Raw genomic sequence first — 19,506 nt, 5'->3', positions numbered from 1 at the left:
TGTTTAGGCTATCGACTTCCACAACAAGTGATGGAAGTCTGTTCCACCAACCAACTACACACTGGCTAAAGGCAAATTTCCGCACATCTATCTTACATCTGTCTTTCTTCAATTTGAATTTATGCCTTCTCAGGTGATTATTCTGAGCAAAAGGAAGAGTCCCATCGGTATTGAGCATACTCAAACCATTCAAGGCCTTATACACCTCTATGATCACCTCGCCGGTGCCTAGTCTACAGACACTGCAATTTGCAAAACTTAAGCCTTTCTTCGTAAGAGCAACCCTTTGTTCCATTCACTAATCTTGTTGCCCTTCTCTGTACTCGTTCCAGCAGCTCTACATCCTTCTTGAAATTAGGCCTCCAGACCTGTGTACAGTACTCAAGGTGTGGCCTAACCATTGCCTTATACAAGGGAATAATCATCTCGCTATCCCTGCTAGAAATATTCCTGTATATCATTGACAAGACACCATGAGCTACTCTTGCAGCACGTCTGCACTGCTCAGAGAACTTCATATCTGCCTGCACAATTACCCCCAGGTCCTTTTCATTCTCTACCACTGTCAGTGTAGTACCACAGAGTTGATACATTGCTCTGGGGTTACTGTTTCCCATATGTAGTAATTTAAATTTGTCTATGTTAAACTTCATTTGCCACCTCTCAGTCCATCTGCTCAACCTTTCCAGATCCTGTTGCAGAAGCATAGCATCAGTAGTGTCCTTAACAACCCTTCCAACCTTTGTATCGTCTGCAAACTTGGACATTAAGCTTGATATACCATCAACAATATCATTTATAAATACAGAAAACAATAATGGACCCAACACTGAACCCTGAGGAACTCCACTAGTAATATTAGTCCATGTTGAGCAGGGTCCATTGATTACCATTCTCTGTCTTCTGCCACTCAACCATCCCTTTATCCATAGCAGCAATTTGCCAGCAATGCGACACTGCTCCAATTTGTGCAGCAGTCTTCCATATGCAACAGTATCAAAAGCCTTTCTAAGATCCAAATATATAATATCAAAGTTATTCCCTGCATCCAGTTCTTTTGTGACTACATCATAGTATACAATCAAATTGGTCATGCAAGACCTTCCCTTAACAAAACCATGCTGTGTCTGAGCTATAACTGAATTCTTGTCTAGATAATCCTGCAGTGTTTCTTTAACCAGTGCCTCCATTAATTTTCCTTGAACAGAAGTTAAACTCACAGGTCTATAATTACTTGTCACCCTTTGATCCTCCTTTGTGAAGTGGGGTTACATTTGTACACCTCCAGTTCATGGGTACCTCCCCTGAGTCCAAAGAAGCTCTCATAATTATGGCTAGGGGTTTGCTTACTTCCTTTGCTGCCTCCTTTAATATAACTGGATAGATCCCATCCACCCCTGGGGCCTTTTTTTATGTTTATCCTCAACAATTTCTCCTCCACTTTCCTCTCAGTTATTACAAAATCATCTAGCTCACTGCCAGTGTTTACTTCACCTAAGGCATTCATTCCCCTTCCTGAATAACTCCTCATGTGTGAATGTAAATGCAAAATACTCGTTTAGTTTGTTAGCCACCTGTGCAGGATCCTCAACTGTTGAACCATCAATATCCAGTGAACCAATCTGATTCATCCCTTTTCTTCTTGAGTTTACATAGGTAAAGAACTCTTTTCTGTTTTTCTTTGCATCCTTTGCCAAGGATTTTTCATAATCTGCCTTTGCCTGCCTAATCTCCTTTGTGACTTGGTTACAGACCAGCTTATATCTATCATAAGCTTCCACGTCACCCATTAATTTGTATGTATCCCATGCATTTTTCTTTTCTGCCATATGTCTCATTAGTTCATCTGACATCCATTTAGGTCTAAACCTTGAACAATATTTCTTAGTTGGTATGTAAAGCCTGGTAGCTTCCAAGATAAGTTGTTTGAATGCTTCCCATTTTGAATTTGCTGTTGGTAACATCATCAGTTGGTCCCACTGTATAGAATTTAATTACTGTCTCAGACCATCATAATCGCCTTTACGAAAGCAAAAACCCTATCCTTTACCCCTGATGGTAGTTACATGCTTGAGCAAATCCCACTTCGGCACACTGTGATCACTGCCACCTAGTGGTTCCTTTATCTGCAGATTCTTAATGCATGAAGAATCACTACTGATAATCAAATCAAGAGTATTGCTCCCTCTAGTTGCCTCCAAAACATGCTGATGTAGAAAACAATCATCCAATAAGTCCACAAAAGCCTTGCTAGTGTGTGAGTGGCCAACCCACAACTTCCAGTCAATATCTGGGAAATTAAAATCCCCCATTATAAGACTCTCTGATTTACTGGCCCACTATTTCCCTGTACAGTATCTTATTATACTCATCAGAGTCATTAGGCCTATAGCACATCCTACTCTCAATTTTGTTTTCCCTATGCTTATGTCACACCAAACTGACTCGACACTGCACTGTCCATCGATGTCGACTGGCTTCACTTCCTTGGATTTTATGTGTTTTTTTTAACTAATAGCATAACTCCTCCCCTCCTGTCCTGTCTATCCTTTCTATACACATTGTATTCCCCAAATTCCAGTTCTGCGTTCCTTATATCTGTGTGACACCACGTCTCTGATATCCCAACAATATCTGCCTTTGATGTTTTGAGCAATACCTCAAATTCATCAAATTTATTTACCAAACTCCTAGCATTGGTGTACATGCAAGTATACATGCACCTGTTCTTATTCTTAGCTACCCTAACACAGCCCATGTGTTTACTTGTTCTGCGATGATTCCCAGCAGTCTCTGAAATATCCTGCATCTTGTTTTCCAGGCTGCTGCTCATTTCAATAGAAGCAGTGCAAGAATCACTTTCACCTCTGGCAGTGGCTACTGTAAATCTATTAGTCCTTGTATCCCCCTAAACTAGCAGTTTTCCGACCCACCTAACACTGCCTCAATAGCATCAGCAAATATTCTTGCACCCTTTCTATTTAAATGTATCCCATCCCTGTAGATGGCAGTCTCTCCTGTTAACAAGTACAGACCAGGCTGAAAAAAATTCTACCCCTTGAGTCTTGCACAATCTTTCCAGGGTCGAATTGATCGACAAGGTTCTCATCATATACTCCCTCCTATCGTGTCTGGGCAGAATTGCAGACACTTTAAAATTCAACCCTAATTCACGGCTTTTTTTCAACAGTGACCTGTACTTGTTAAGTAATTCCGCTGGTCTCCTACTCTTAATATCATTAGTGCCAACATGTACAACTATATCACCTTTTGTGCCCTTAAAAGATGATATCCGCTCTACAACGTCATCAACTTTTGCCCCTGGCAGACATACCCTGGTCCTATTCCACCTATCCTTTTTACAAAGCATGTTCCCCGTTTCCCTAACAATACAGTCACCAACAACTACTTGTAAGTGGAAACTAGCAGAGTTGCAGTTTCTGAGCTACCAGAGCATCTAATGCTGACTACTGTGCCATATTCAGTCACTTAAATCTTTCATCTTGCCCATCCTCACACTGAATGGTATATGTACAGGTCACTGCTGAACAAAAGCCGTGAATTAGGGTTGAATTTGAAAGTGTCTGCAATTCTGCCCAGACACGATAGGAGGGAGTATATGATGAGAGCCTTGTCGATCAATTCGGCCCTGGAAAGATTGTGCAAGGCTCAAGGGGTAGAATTTTTTTCAGCCTGGACTGTACTTGTTAACAGGAGAGATTGCTTCTACAGGGATGGGATACACTTAAATAGAAAGGGTGCAAGAATATTTGCTGATGCTATCGAGGCAGTGTTAGGTGGATCGGAAAACTGCTAGCTTGGGGGGAGACAAAGACCAATAGATTGACAGTAGCCACTGGCAGAGGTGAGAGAGATTCTTGCACTGCTTCTATTAGAATGAGCAGAAGCCTGAAAAACAAGATGCATGGTAAACACAAGTAAACACATGGGTAAACACAAGTAAACACAAGGTAAACACATGAAATACCATGTAAACACATGGTAAACACATGGTAAACACAAGTAAACACATGGGTTGTGTTAGGGTAGCTAAGAATAGAAACAGGTGCAGGTATACTTGCGTGTACACCAATGCTAGGAGTTTGGTAAATAAATTTGATGAATTTGAGGTATTGCTCAAAACATCAAAGACAGATATTGTTGGGATATCAGAGACGTGGTGTCACACAGATATAAGGGATGCAGAACTGCAATTTGGGGAGTACAACGTCTACAGAAAGGATAGACAGGATAGGAAGGGGGGAGGGGTTATGCTATTAATTAAGAAACACATAAAAACCAAGGAAGTGAAGCCAGTCGACATCGCCGGACAGTGCAGTGTTGAGTCAGTTTGGTGTGACATAAGCATTGGGAGATCAAAATTGAGAGTAGGAGTGTGCTATAGACCTAATGACTCTGATGAGTACAATAAGGAACTGTACAGGGAAATAGAGTGGGCCAGTAAATCAGAGAGTCTTATAATGGGAGATTTTAATTTCCCAGATATTGACTGGAATTTGGGGGCTGATATTGACTGGATTTATTGGATGATTGTTTTCTACATCAGCATGTTCAGGAGGCAACTAGAGGGAGTAATACTCTTGATTTGATTATCAGCAGTGATTCTTCATGCATTAAGAATCTGCAGATAAATGAACCACTAGGTGGCAGTGATCACAGTGTGCTGAAGTGGGATTTACTCAAAGAGGTAACTACCATTAGGGGTAAAGGGAAGGGTTATTGCTTCCGTAAAGGCGACTACGGTGGACTGAGACAGTATTTAAATTCTATACAGTGGGACCAACTGATGATGTTACCAACAGCAAATTCAAAATGGGAAGCATTCAAACAACTTATCTTGAAAGCTACTAGGCTTTACATACCAACTAAGAAATATTGTTCAAGGTTTAGACCTAAATGGATGTCAGATGAACTAATGAGGCATATGGCAGAAAAGAAAAATGCATGGGATACTTACAAATTAACACATGACACAGAAGCCTATGATAGATACAAGTTGATATGCAACCAAGTTACAAAGGAGGTTAGGCAGGCGAAGGCAGATTACGAGAAATCCTTGGCAAGGGATACAAAGAAAAACAGCAAAGAGTTCTTTACTTATGTAAACTCTAGAAGGAAGGGGATGAATCAGATTGGTCCACTTGATATTAATGGGTCAACTGTTGATGATCCTGCTCAGGTAGCTAACAAACTAAATGAATATTTTGCATCGACATTCACACACGAGGAGTTATTCAGCAAGGGGAATGCCAGAGGTGTATTCAACTCTAGCAGTAAGCTACAGAATCTTGAAATAACTGGGAGTAAAGTGGCGGAGAAACTGTTGAAGATAAACACAAGAAAGGCACCCGGGGTGGATGGGATCTATCCATTTATATTAAAGGAGGCAGCAAAGGAAGTAAGCAAATCCTTAGCCATAATTATGAGAGCTTCCTTGGACTCAGGGGAGGTACCCATAGACTGGAAATGTGCAAATGTGACCCCAATTCACAAAGGAGGATCAAAGGCTGACACAAGTAATTATAGACCTGTGAGCTTAACTTCTGTTCCAGGAAAATTAATGGAGGCACTGGTTAAGGAAGCACGGCAGGATCATTTAGACAAGACTTCAGTTATAGCTCAGACACAGCATGGTTTTGTTAAGGGGAAGTCTTGCCTGACCAACTTGATTGGATACTATGATGCAGTCACAAAAGAACTGGATGCAGGGAATAACTTTGATATTATATACTTGGATCTTAGAAAGGCTTTTGATACTGTTGCACATGGAAGACTGCTACACAATTTGGAGCAGTGTGACATTGGAGGCAAATTGCTGCTATGGATAAAGGGGTGGTTGAGGGGGAGAAGACAGAGAGTGGTAATAAATGGACACTGCTCATCGTGGACTAATGTTATTAGTGGAGTCCCTCAGGACTCAGTGTTGGGTCCATTATTGTTTTCTGTATTTATAAATGATATTGATGATGGTATATCAAGCTTAATGTCCAAGTTTGCAGATGATACAAAGGTTGGCAGGGTTGTCAAGGACACTACTGACACTATGCTGCTGCAACAGGATCTGGAAAGGTTGAGCAGATGGCCTGAGAGGTGGCAAATGAAGTTTAACATTGACAAATGTAAAGTACTACACATGGGAAACAGCAACCCCAGAGCAACGTATCAACTCTGTGGCACTACACTGACAGTGGTAGAGAATGAAAGGGACTTGGGGGTGGTTGTGCAGGCAGATATGAAGTTCTCTGAGCAGTGCAGACGGGCTGCAAGAGTAGCTCATGGAGTATTGTCAATGATATACAGGAATTTTTCCAGCAGGGATAAGGAGGTGATTATTCCATTGTATAAGGCAATGGTCAGGCCACACCTAGAGTACTGTATACAGGTCTGGAGGCCTCATTTCAAGAAGGATGTAGAGCTGTAGAGCTGCTGGAACGAGTACAGAGAAGGGCAACAAGATTAGTGAATGGAACAAAGGGGTGCTCTTACGAAGAAAGGCTTAAGTTTTGCAAATTACAGTGTCTGGAGACTAGGCACCAGCGAGGTGATCTGATAGAGGTGTGTAAAGCCTTGAATGGTTTAAGCATGCTCAATGCTGATGGGATTCTTCCTCTAGCTCAGAAGAATCACCTGAGAGGGCATAAATTCAAATTGAGGAAAGACAGATGTAGGATAGACGTGCGGAAATTTGCCTTTAGCCAGCGGGTGGTTGGTTGGTGGAACAGACTTCCATCCCTTGTGGTGGAGGTTGATAGCCTAAATAAGTTTAAGGCTCAGCTGGACAGGTATTTTGAACGAACAAGAGGGGTGAAGTGGAAGTGGGGTTTTTTTTTTTTTTTTTTTTTTTTGGCTGATGCTGCATAAGCTTGCTTTCTTGCATCAAATGCCTCTACTAATGCTAATATACAGCATCCCTACACACCTTCCCACCTGAATGCAGACCATTTTCATTTAACTGGCTTAACAGCGTTGTTGTTGTTATTTGGCTTTTAGGAGCATTACCAACTAAGGCCATATTGCTCCGGGGATGTGCTGTGGTCATTCCCTGACCTTTCCGCATCGTCCGTATTTGGTGGTCACGGGCTCGAACCCCAGTCTAATCAAGAAGCGTGTGCTACACACTGCTGCTCCTGCCCACGGAGGCACCTTCCCACCTGCTTTACATAGTATAAGAACACGTTGTTACTGAAAGAATGTTTCATTTCATGAATAGGATAGGTGTGCCTAACAAAGTAGCCACTTAGTGTGAGCATAATCTTTATATATGTGTTTGTGTAAAACAAAGTGCTCACTATTTCCTTCTTCATAGTATCATAGTATTTTAATTAGCATTTTGAGGAAGGAGACAGTATTACTCAAAATGTTATTGGAAACAAGTTGTAGATAAGGAAATTGTGTCACTATTTGTATAATTTTCTTGCTTGGCAATTCAGGAATACTGTGAATCACATATACTCTAATTGCATGACCATCACTCTTCTTTTCTCAGACAAAAGTATAAGTATAGAAAATAGGAGAAACAGAGCAAGAAAAGACTGCAACAGTCATCGTAGAATATTGATAAATATTATCCTGTTATATTTTGCAAATCCTCTGTCAGATAAAGGTCTCTCCTATTTCTTTCCCTATTCTGAATCTGAAATGTTTAATCCAGTTAACTTTTTTGCCATTCATCTTAACAGCTAGATATTTATTTCTAATACTGTTCCAGGAAAAAAGTATATAGCACACTTTCTTTTTCAAAAGAAAAAAAAGTGCACTATCTACTTATCTTACACTTCCTGTTTTAGATCATAAACATATTCTAACAGTTTATTTACATTATATATTAGAACTGTGGAATTCAAGTCCATACGTCTACAGAGTATTGACAAGCAACTTTTCTTTTTAATCGTCAGAGGTGCAAGTTACATCCTTAGGTGATCCTGCCAATCAATTTAACGCTGACTACCACAAAACATGCTGCCAACTTCAAAAATTACACTTTTTATTTCCCAAAATATAAAATGCAAACAGGGTAACATGATGTGACTGGAATAAAGCAAAGTTATATTTTAAAGTGGCACTGTACTGTGAACAAAATATAGACGTCGGTTATTTAAGAACTTTTTGAGAGTTGGGGGAGGGATGACCAGTCTGATTTTATTTGGATGAGGCCACCTTAACACCACTAGTGTCAGCATTCCCTTGGTGTCCAGACAAAACTGACACTGTAGATTACTGTAACAAAGGCAAACCATATTTCCTGGCTAAGCTTATGTGGAAGCATTGCAATACCATAGGGATGTTGCAAATGTTATCCTTATTCAAATGTGGATAAAAATTAATAATATAAATACCACCAAATTCTTCTTCAAACCTTGAACTAAGAGAGAACACCAACTTCTCCAAAAATTAACTTGTTTGCTGTTCATTAGCAGAGGCATATGATGCAAGAAAGCAAGCTTATGCAGCACCAGCCAAAAAAAAAAAAAAAAAAGCTGATTTCACCCTTCCATTCGTTCCAAATACCTGTCCAGCTCAGCCTTAAATTTATTTAGGCTATCAACTTCCACAACAAAAGATGGAAGTCTGTTCCACCAATCAACTACCTGCTGGCTAAAGGCAAACTTCCACACATCTATCCCACAACTGTCTTTCCTCAATTTGAATTTATGCTCTCTCAGATGATTATTCTGAGCATGTTGGGTACTGTTTTCTTCTATGTGACAATGGTAATGAAGACCAAATTTTAATATTTAAGACTAACAAAGGAAGAGAAGCTCCAGCCAAAAGGAACACAATGTTCATCAACAGAACTTTCAAAAGCTACCTCAATCAATTTACTCAAGTGTTTATTAAATGAAATGTTCCCAACTAGAGTTCCAAGGTAATCGATCACATTAGATTCTGGAAAAAGCCATAATCTTGTCATTAACGAATTTGTTTCATACAGCAAAAATCAGTGGCAAAAATTATCATTTCTATCAATGTATTTGGCAAAATATTCAAGCTATTGGTTTAATTAACAATTGCACCGACAGGTTTGATTTCAAAATTGCCCATTAGCATGCATGCATGCATGCAAAAAAAAACAAACTTGGATGATGGTTGGCTGTGCATTATAGAAAACGTATAATCAGAATTTATAATAACCAGGTTAGGCACATAATGTATGCCCAATTTTTAAAAAGCAAAAAAAAAAAAAAAAATAAATAAAAACAACAAGGTAAAAATTTCAAACATCCATAAAAAATTATAAAAGCATACCCAAAAGTGATGAATCATTTAGAAAACTTATAAACACATCAGCACTTTTTTTGTCAGTCCTACGCTTAAAAAGAAGAAAGTTGTTCTCTAATACAGTATATGCCAATAAGAAATTGTGTGTGTGGTAGATCAGATTTGATAATTCATAATTTCATTGTTATGGTCTCCACAGCTTTTTTTTTTTTGATATGGTAGTTGTTGGCGCATCGGCTTCTGTGGCCATATTGCACCTCCCAAGGTTTTTGCAGTACTTTGATCCAAGCCCGAGGTGGGAATCGAACCCGCGACCTTTGGGTTGCCGGGCAGGTACTTTACCCACTCGGCTAGCCCGGTCGGCGTCTCCACAGCTAATAATTCACCAGCAGACATATGTGCAGAATTTTTTGATTACTACATTTAACCATATTCACAGAGGTTATTGATACTGCTAGCCAAATCTTAAAGTATATTTTTCTAGACCATCTACTACTATTTAAACTCATTTTATTTCATTTATGCACCACATAATTTCATACTGGTGTGCATATATATAAAATGAGGTGTTACAGTTCAATGTCAAAAATGTTACCAGTTGAAAAACTTCATTTTGACCTGGACAACAGTGGGTGTACACATTGGTATCACATTAGCTATGATAATCTGCAGTGCTGCTTGTGTACACAATTCTATTCTTCCCCATCTAAAATACTGTACCATCATCTCTTATCCAGTATCTCTAATAAGATTTCTGAGCAATGCATTTCTTCTTTCATCATCCTCTGCATGGCATCAGTTTGACTTTGGACCCCCCCCATATGAGCTCTTTAATCTGTTTTGTCTATACTACTTGTCACTTGGAAAGTTTAGATCTCACCCCCCCCCATAAAAATCTATAATGAGAATAATCAATTAAAAAATAAATTCTGACATTTCAGCAAGTTTTAATTAAAGTATAACTGGTAATACATTTCAACAGGAAATAACAAATAAAACTTAATTTTTCTTTTTAATTGCATTTTATATTGTATGAATATATGCTATTGGTAACAAAAGCAACTTACCCTTACTCCATAACTGACTCCGCCATCTAACACTTGCTGATCTGGATGTAACCATCCCCGTGGTGGCTTATTGATGAGACTGCCGTTCTTGGACCATTCACTCGGTAGACCTCCCTCACTATGATGACAGTTGTTAGCACTACTGCTGCTAGCTCCTGCTCCCGAAATCCAGTGGATCCTGGTTTTGGGCATTTTTCTTGTAGAGTTTACGGTTAGAACGGTACAACTGGTACTTTTGCTTTCGTCGTATCCTGAGCTGATAGAAGTGTTAGCCGGGAAGCGGGTATATCTTTCTACGAGGCCCGAGTCCGCCGAAGCTGCGGCCTTCAAGACCTTGGACTCACCGTCAATTTGTTTAATCTCGACACTTTTTGTCCTTGTTATGCTGACCTCTGAATCCGACTTGGCTTCAGTGGTCACTGGCAATTCCAAATGGGGCTTCCGGAAAGTTTGAACTGGAAGTATACTGCTACTTTGAGTCAGCTCCAAAGACCTGGCGTCCGTAGTGTTTTCAGAGACATACACCTGGGTGTAATCATCATCATTTAGAATATGATAACCAGCGAACGGAAAACACCTTAACATGTCTAATGACAAGAAAATAAGACCAACACAAGATATGTACAACAACGGTAAAGCGAAGATTATATACTACAATGTTTTCTCATTTCAGAGATATTTTTATATCCCATAAGGGAAATAAGTTACTAGTTATATTATATAAATATTTTTTAAGTACTGTAGACGATTATAAAAGAAACATGATCACAAATATCGTCACCGCTAATTTCAGTTTAATTTATTTCCATATGATAGCAAAGCAGCGATTTACTAGTCATCTCTTCAAACAGCAACGAATCGTGGAGTCAGAGCCTGAATAAAATAAAATCCATTAAGGAAAAAAATATATGAAATTAATAAGAACGCTAATAACATAAAAATCAATCGTAGAACTGTAACGAATAGCTCTTTTCCCCTTCGGTCCACCACGGAAGAACGTACTACAACATAACACCAACCGAGAAAGAGCAGAATGACTGTAGATGAATGCGCAGAAAGCGTACGCCCACGACTGCGGCTGAATGAATGGCAGCAGCCGGTGACATTTGGGATGCACGTGACAGGAAGTCTTTCCCCCGCACACACAAACACCGAACTAAATCATTGACAGAATATCGAGAGTGAGTTATTACGCATTTACAGTATATATCATAATGGTAATTATAAATTAATTATGATCAAGTTGCGAAAGATATACGAAGTTTGCTTGTTTTTTCAAAGAAAACTAAAAAATATTCAAAAGAACTCTGAAGATGCAACGGACAACTTGCATGAGAGTTTTTTATCGCAAATTATCAGAAAAGTAGAAACTAGGGCATCTCAAACAGATTCGCAGCTAAAGTGTATCCTAAGAACTTCGGTGTCATTTCCTTTACGTCCCCCCCCCCCCACGCACCTCTGGGTGACTGTTTCTGCGATGCCGGAAAAACTAAGCTCAAAGTCACTTCCCTACCCCTATTTTTTTTTAATTCTTTGGCTTCCACATGCCTTACAACCCGCAACGTTCCAGAACTAACGGAAATGGCAACAGCCTTCAATACAGGAAACAGATGGATGTCAGCAGGAAAGAACTTTCTTCCACAGTTACGTATTTTGCTTTACCATGTACTATATAATCATCCAACGCACTTACATTTAGTTATATAACAGCATAAAACTCCAGATTCCTTTTTGGTTTCAATAACGCAGCCAAATAAATATTCAGTTACATAAATATTTATGCAGCTAAATAAATATAAACATAAAGTGTTTTTGTTTTCGATTTTTAAATTAATTATTTTCTTTATTACAACGATTTCCAAACTGGCTGCTGCAGCAACTTGTATGTGTTGGAAGAAGAAAAAAAAAAAAAAAAAAAGAGTGTAATTCTACAGAATTAGAAGACACTAGCAACAAACAGCACGATGTGACTTTTTAAATATTCTTCTTCTCTGTGTACCATCTCCTAACAGAGGTCGGCGACCACCACGGCAAATGTCTCTGTCTCTGGTAGCTCCGAACAGCTGTTCGGTGTTTAGTCCTGTCCAATTAGCAATGTTATCAAGCCACGATGTACGTCTTCTCCCAGGCTTTCTTCTTCCTTCCATTCTCCCCTCAATAATTAGCTGTGGAATTGTGTATTTGTTGTTCCTTATCAGGTGTCCAAAATACGCCGTTTTTCCTTTATGTCCTCCAGCAATTATCTGTTTTTCCAATTCTCTGCAGGACACTTTCATTGGTCACTCTTGCTTTCCATGGTATTTTTTTAGCATTCTTCTGTACGTCCACATATCAAATGCTTCTAGTTTTTTCGAGGTGTTAGTTTTCAGTGGCCATGTCTCGGCACCTTACAACAAAACTGACCAAACGTAACATCTCATCATCCGGATTCAAAGGTGGGGGAATCCAGGTTTTCATTACAGGTCTCATTTTAAGAAAATACTGCCTGGCCATTTCAATCCTTGCTTTTATTTCCATATCCGGTTCATTTTTGTCATTGATCCAACAGCCTAGATGTTTGATTTTACATGAGGGGAGGTGTTGGCATTACCCCATTACGGACCATGACCTTAGTCTCATTGATATTAATCCCGAGGTCCATTTTTTCACTCACACGATTGAGGAGTATCTGTAAGTTCTGAATATTACTTGTACAAAGTACTGTGTCACCTACATAGCGAAAATTGTTAATCACTCTACCATTGACAGATATTCCTTCATTTCTTCCATCTAATGCTCTCTTGAAGATGACGTCCGAATGAATGTTAAACAGGAGTGGAGGAGAGTACACAACCTTTCCACACTCCACGTTCAATGTTGATGTTTTCTGTCTTTCTGCCATCAACCACGACAGATGCTGTTTGGTTCCAGTAGGTGTTTGATTATATGGATGTCCTTTTCATCAAGGCCGAACTCTTCAAGGATCTTGATAAACTTAGTGTGTTGGACACTTGATCAAAGGCCTTTCAAAGTCAATAAAACAAAGATGGGTATCAATCTGTTGTTCTCTGCACCTTTGCATCATGATCTGGGCAGATAATAGTGCTTCTCTTGTACCCAGTCTTTCCCTAAACCCAAGCTGCGCATCGTCCATCGACTCCTCACATTTCCTGAAAATCCGATTTGGAATTATTTTTAAGGAACATTTTGAAGGCTTGGCTCATCAAGCTGATTAGTCTGAAGTCTCCACAAGTCCTGGTGTTTAGTTTTTAGGGAAAAGTGATGAACGATTGCCAGTCCCGAGGGATGTTGCCCGTGTCGTAAATTCTGTTAAATAATTCGACAAGAATGTCGGTGTTTTTGTAGTCGAGAAATTTGCCTATTTCTGCTGTGATTTCATCAGGTCCTTTGGCTTTCCTCTCTTCACTGATTTAATACCCTCTCACCTCAGATCTTAGGATGGATGGCCCTACCACTGCATCGTTATTGTCATCTAACTCACGTTCACTGTCGGCAAAGTGGTCTTTTATGTATTTAGTCTAATATAATCGCACGAAACTGTGAAGGCAGAGAGAGTTCTCTTTCATATTTCCAATACATACAGTTTAGCCTAGGTTCCTACTGTTTGACTGTTCCCAAAGAAGTAGCACATCACATGCCTGTAGTAAAATTTATATGCTTTCATATGCAGAATTATTTAAAGATATATAAATATTTATAACTGGATTGTGGATACTTGGCTAGCTGTAAACTTGAGAGGTGGTCTGCAACGATAATGACAGAGCTAGTACAGACTGGAGTGACCCTAGACCAGCTACCAGCAACTACCGCCCTAGGCGAACCATTGCAATCGGTGCCTCCAGCAAACCCAAAAAGACAGTAGGTTGTTGTTTTTTTGTTTTTTTTTCGGTGAACTGGGAAACATTTTGCTAAATGGCTGAGTTACTATGGCTGAGCTATTGTTTATAAAAATTGCGGATAGGCTCACCTTTACCTCATGTCGCAAATTAAAAAAAATATTTCTCTAAAATATTTTATTTTTGCAGTAATTTGTAAAAGAATAAGAGAAGTTTACCTCAATATGATACGTAGAACACTTCCTTATGATACTCTCAAGAAATTAAAACGAAAACAATTAAAAAATCGAAAATCTTACATTACAGTAAGATTTATTTCTTACTGTAATGTAGACATGTATAGTATCTTATGTAGGACGGCACCTGAACGAAAGTTCAACTCCGTCTTTGTACACTGTGATGGTTACAGAAAGCACTGTAACAGGCCAGAAATGTGTGTAACGTTATGTTCGTGCAGTGTGTGTGTTGTTGTGTTGTTTAGTTGTTTCTGGCCGTTTTGTCACCAGGCAGGCGATCACCTGGAAAGCCTGCCCAGTGTCCGTCTACACCACGGGGAGGTAGGCCACAACTGCGCAAGAACCATGGCCAACCTCAACAGTCACGTACTGAATGTCCAAAGAGGATTTGGAGCCATTCAAAAGAACCCCGCGCCAGCAAGCCGGCAACAGCGCGCGCGCGCGCACACACACACACACACACACACACCCAGGAGAAAGGACAGCAGAAGACGAAGAAATAAGGATGAGAATAGCATAAAGTAAAAAAAAAATAAAAATAAAATAAAATCTTTATCCATTTCTTGCCCACATCTGTATGCAGTGCTGCCCAAAGTGGTCCACAAAGAGAAAAGGTGTATTGTCAAACAGAAGTTGTAATGTCATTCAATCATGATCGGCAGGAACAAGTTCTAGATATAATTCTGAATTCTGTTAATCTGGAGTGGTGTCAGAAGTCTCTGGTAGATGACGGTATCACTGAGCAGAGGTTTAGTTGAAGAGAGTCTTGATAAAGGATGAGTCAGAGAAGTGCAGCATCTGTCAAAATCTTTGTGTGTTCTTGAAAGCCACAACAATTTTGTATATGACGTCATCAGGACGACGAGGCAGCGCACAGTTGTATTATGATTTATGATGCATTTTCAGTTTCATTTCTTGAATTAACATTGAGGTTGAGAGCCTTCCTGCGATTAAAAGCAGCATTGCAGAAGGTTTGAAGGGCCTGGAAATTGTTGACAGAAATGAGTATCTTCTCACCTCCGGGACACAAGTTTGGTACTGTTGCCTTAAGAGCCGATCTTAGATCATCGTAAATGGAGCATTCAAAAAGTACGTGAGGAGAGTCTTCCGGTAGCCCACATCGACAGGAGACTGTATTGGAAAGTCTGAATTGGTAGAGTTTTGCGTTAAGCGAACCATGCCCAGTTAGTATGTAGGAGGTAAACAGTGAGGGTGAAAACCATTTTCTGGTGGATGATGCAAGTAGTGCAGTTACGTCGGGAACGAAGTTTTTGGTGATAGCTCCTTTTTCGGTAGAATTCCATCTATTCTGCCAGGTATTCACTAACAAATTCCAGCATCTGGTTCGCTCAGTTTTGGGATCAGTCTGAGGGTTAACAATGATTCCCTGAAATTCCACGGAAATGCCTTTGCGGATGTAAAAGCAAAGCCCTCTAAACACAACATGCAAGTCAAGTGGTATGGTGCCTGCAAGAGTCTGTAAAGCTGGAGTTGATACTGTTCGGCAAACGTGAAGTAGGCTGAGGAGAAAGCAACGTTGAATAGTGGATAACTTGGTTTGTACTGTTTTGAGTGCAGTACGTCTAAACCAAAGGCTGGCAGCGTAGGTTGTAATTGGGATTATGGCAGCATTGTAAAATAGATGTAGGGTCTTACTGTAATGTAAGATTTTCGATTTGTTAATTGTTTTCGTTTTAATGTCTTGGGAGTATTATAAGAAGGTGTTCTATGTATCATATTTTTCTCGCCGACCGGGCTAGCTGGGTGGGTAAAGTGCCTGCCTCGCAACCCAAAGGTCGCGGGTTCGATTCCCGCCTCGGGCTTGGATCAAAGTACCGCAAAAACCTTGGCAGGTGCATTATGGCCACAGAAGCCTATGCGCCAACAACTACCAAAAAATAAATAAAATAAACTTCTCTTATTCTTTTACAACTATTGAAATATTAACATAGAACGTATTGAGCATTATAGCTCTGGTTCATACTATCAAATTCATTTTTGCAGTAAATAAGAGTTTCCATATTAATAAATAAATTATAATGCATTCCCTCCGTACGCTCACAGGAATTGAAACAACATCTTCGTTATTTTATTTGTATATTTTGTAAAGTGTTTTTCATTTTAACGTGAATCTTTTCTTCGAATCTAGTACCCTCGGAGACCGCCTAGTTTGCCTATGTTTACGGGCGTTCCCTGAGTATAGATACCGGCAGGCCCATCGCCGGTTTCCTTCAAAACTGAACCTAAATTTTTAAATCTCACATACTTTTCATCAGTTTCAATATTTACACTTAAATTATTTTACTCCAGTTTTGCATTAACTTAAAATATTTTCGTTAACTGCTGTCGTGAGAATATTTTTATTTATTAACTGTTTACTTTTTTAACAAAACAGGTTTTCTAAAACCGCTTAAAATCGGGTGGATAACAACAGCCAGTGAAGTAATAAAATAAGTTCTTGTTGGATTATATTCATATAGTTGTAATGCTTGTGCATGAATATAACGCGATGCATATATTGTTTATGTTTTGTTATACCATATAAGAAAACATATATAACATGCACACCCACGGTCCTGAGCTGGATATCATCATTCTTCTCTTTCTTGGTGATTCCCTTCTACTTTTGTCTGTCTCTCTCTCTCTCTCTCTCTCTCTCAGGGTAACTCGGGAACTTTTTTTTTTCTGGTGCAGCATAAGCCTCAGGCTTCCTTGCACCATATGGCTAATAATAATAATAATATACCATTCATGTTTTATTCCATAATTATGCATTTAAAGTTATATTTAAATGTTTAAAATTTTCTGCTACATTTAGTATTGATACATTAAATGGTAGCTTAAAATGAGAAACGGAAACACTGGTCACGCCCATGCCAACCAGTTAAATTACGGAATCTTATATGCATACGTTTTAATATTGTTAATTTTCAGAAAGATCGCTCAAAATCACTAAATGTAGTGGAAATCAAGCGCTCTCCTGAATTCAGTCTGTTTTAGAATATCCTACTGTATTTAGTTTTAAAGTTTTTCCCCTACTTCGCGTTATTAGCACTATGCATCAAGTTAGCCGACTCACTTGATCTCTTCGAGATCATTAAAAAAATTTAATCATGCAGACACAAAATGCATATAAACAGTATGTAACCCAGAACTAACTGAAAACCAAACCTAAATTGAAAACAGAATTGTCGAGTGTTACTACCGCACAGGTGTAGCTAAAGGCAACGCCCCATCAGGAAACAATTCCAAATACAAGTTTTATAAGCAACAATTCAATAAACTTCAGTTAATTACAAGCCCAAAGCCTTCCATTTCCCATAACACCGCCGGATTGTATAAAGTGTAAGATAAAGTGTAAGATAAAGTGTAGGATGTATAAAGTGTAAGATAAAGTGTAGGATGTATAAAGTGTAAGATAAAGTGTAGTATGTATAAAGTGTAAGATAAAGTGTAGGATGTATAAAGTGTATACTTTTGTAATATGCAAGAAATGGCGCATTCACCGTAGTGTTTTACAGCCGTAGACACAGAAAACTTGTGCTAGTACAAACAGCTACAGAAAATTAATAGAAATGTAAATTATTCATGGACAAGAAAAATAAGTTTTGGGACAATAAACAGACACCTTTCAAAATTTCTCTTTGTCATAAATTTTTCCAGCATTTCCAGTTTTGCCGGATATTCAGTCGTTTGTCATTAATTACAGGATCGGCTAAAAATCAAATCAAAGAACACCTCTTCGAACGCAAGTGCAGTCAATTACAGTTGATTGAAAATGGAACCGAAGAGTATTATTTTTATTTTTTCCAAAAGGATCATCTCAGGCACCTGAATATCTGCTAATTGGTAACCACTCCCGAGACGTTTAGAATGAATAGCACTATTGCGGAGAAGCAACTCTGGCGAAGAGTATAGTATCTAAATACATATACTGAACGCTACAGTCAGTGCCGTGCCGAGGCGACGGAGGCTCTTGCCTCAGGTTAAAAGCTGAAATGGAGCACCAAAAGAAAGATTAAATAATTTTTGAAATGAATGACGCATAAACAAATCTTTTATATATTTAAAATAAATACTGTTTATGAGAATAAAAATCACTTTAAGCAGTTTTTATTTTATTTTTTGTCATCCTATTATTTTTATTAAAACGTGTACCGGAAATTAATTTTTTTAAAAAATATTTTAGGGAGGGCGCAATTTTTCATTCTTGCCTCAGGTACTAAAATGGCTCGGCACGGTCCTGTACAGTGAACCACGCTATAGTGGGGGGACAGCTATACGGGAAAGGCCTCCAGACCTAATAAAACACTGGTCCCTTCTCCATTTTAGACATATATTAACCCCCTGGGGTTAATATAAGTTTGTGTGTGTGCCAAGCAGATACTCACATCTGGTGAGTATGGGCTTGGCACACCCAGGGTACTGAGCTGGATATCATCATTCTTCTCTTTCTTGGTGGTTCCCCCCCCCCTCTCTCTCTCTCTCTCTCTCTCTCTCTCTCTCTCTCTCTCTCTCTCTCTCTCTCTCTCTCTCTCTCTCTCTCTCTCTCTCGGGGTTACTCAATGTTTTTTTTTTTTGGCTGGTGCAGCAAAAGCCTCGGGCTTCCTTGTGCCATTATAGGTAATAATAATAAGAATATAAAAAGTTTCAATGAAGTGTATTTAATAACACACTGGTGTGCGATTCCGGACGTCAGCTAATCTGGCGAGAGGTTGGCACACGGTATCACCCCGCAAACATCACTGAAAGCGAATCGATATGGCAGTCGAGGTGTTCTCGTCTGGGGAGGCGTTACCTTGGATGGACGTACACATCTCCAGATACTGGAAGGCGGTACTGTAACCGGTGCGCGCTACTGTACTGAGCTAATCCTTCCCGTGTGCATCTGTTCCAAGGTGCCACTGACCGAGAGTTCGTGTTTAGGGATGATAACGCCACATCCCATCGCACTGCAGCTGTTGGTATGCTTTTGGAAAGTGAGGACATTGTTTGTATTGATTGGCCTGCCCGTTCCATCGAACACAATATGGGACGCTCTAGGGAGACACCTAACAGCACGTTCACACCCACCAGAAAATGTTCACCAACTGAAGATGGCGCTGACAGATGAATGGACGATGTTAC

General features: G+C 39.4%; 1 protein-coding gene across 1 annotated transcript in view; it reads right to left on the bottom strand.

The window, feature by feature from the left end:
- Positions 1–19,506, bottom strand: part of LOC150083370 (SHC-transforming protein 1-like) — a 301,635-nt gene that overhangs the window by 198,738 nt on the left and 83,391 nt on the right. The window contains exon 2 of the mRNA XM_090377222.1: positions 10,308–10,894. Within this exon, the coding sequence (XP_090233348.1) occupies positions 10,308–10,892 (585 nt within the window). The 5' untranslated portion in view covers positions 10,893–10,894. The remainder of the gene's footprint in view (positions 1–10,307; positions 10,895–19,506) is intronic.

This window comes from Mastigoproctus giganteus, chromosome 7, assembly GCF_048544385.1.
Source record: "Mastigoproctus giganteus isolate SK-2022 chromosome 7, ASM4854438v1, whole genome shotgun sequence".
Lineage (NCBI taxonomy): Eukaryota > Metazoa > Arthropoda > Arachnida > Uropygi > Thelyphonidae > Mastigoproctus > Mastigoproctus giganteus.
The sequence above is the reverse complement of the archived record's forward strand: the minus strand, read 5'-3'. Positions and strand labels throughout refer to the sequence as shown.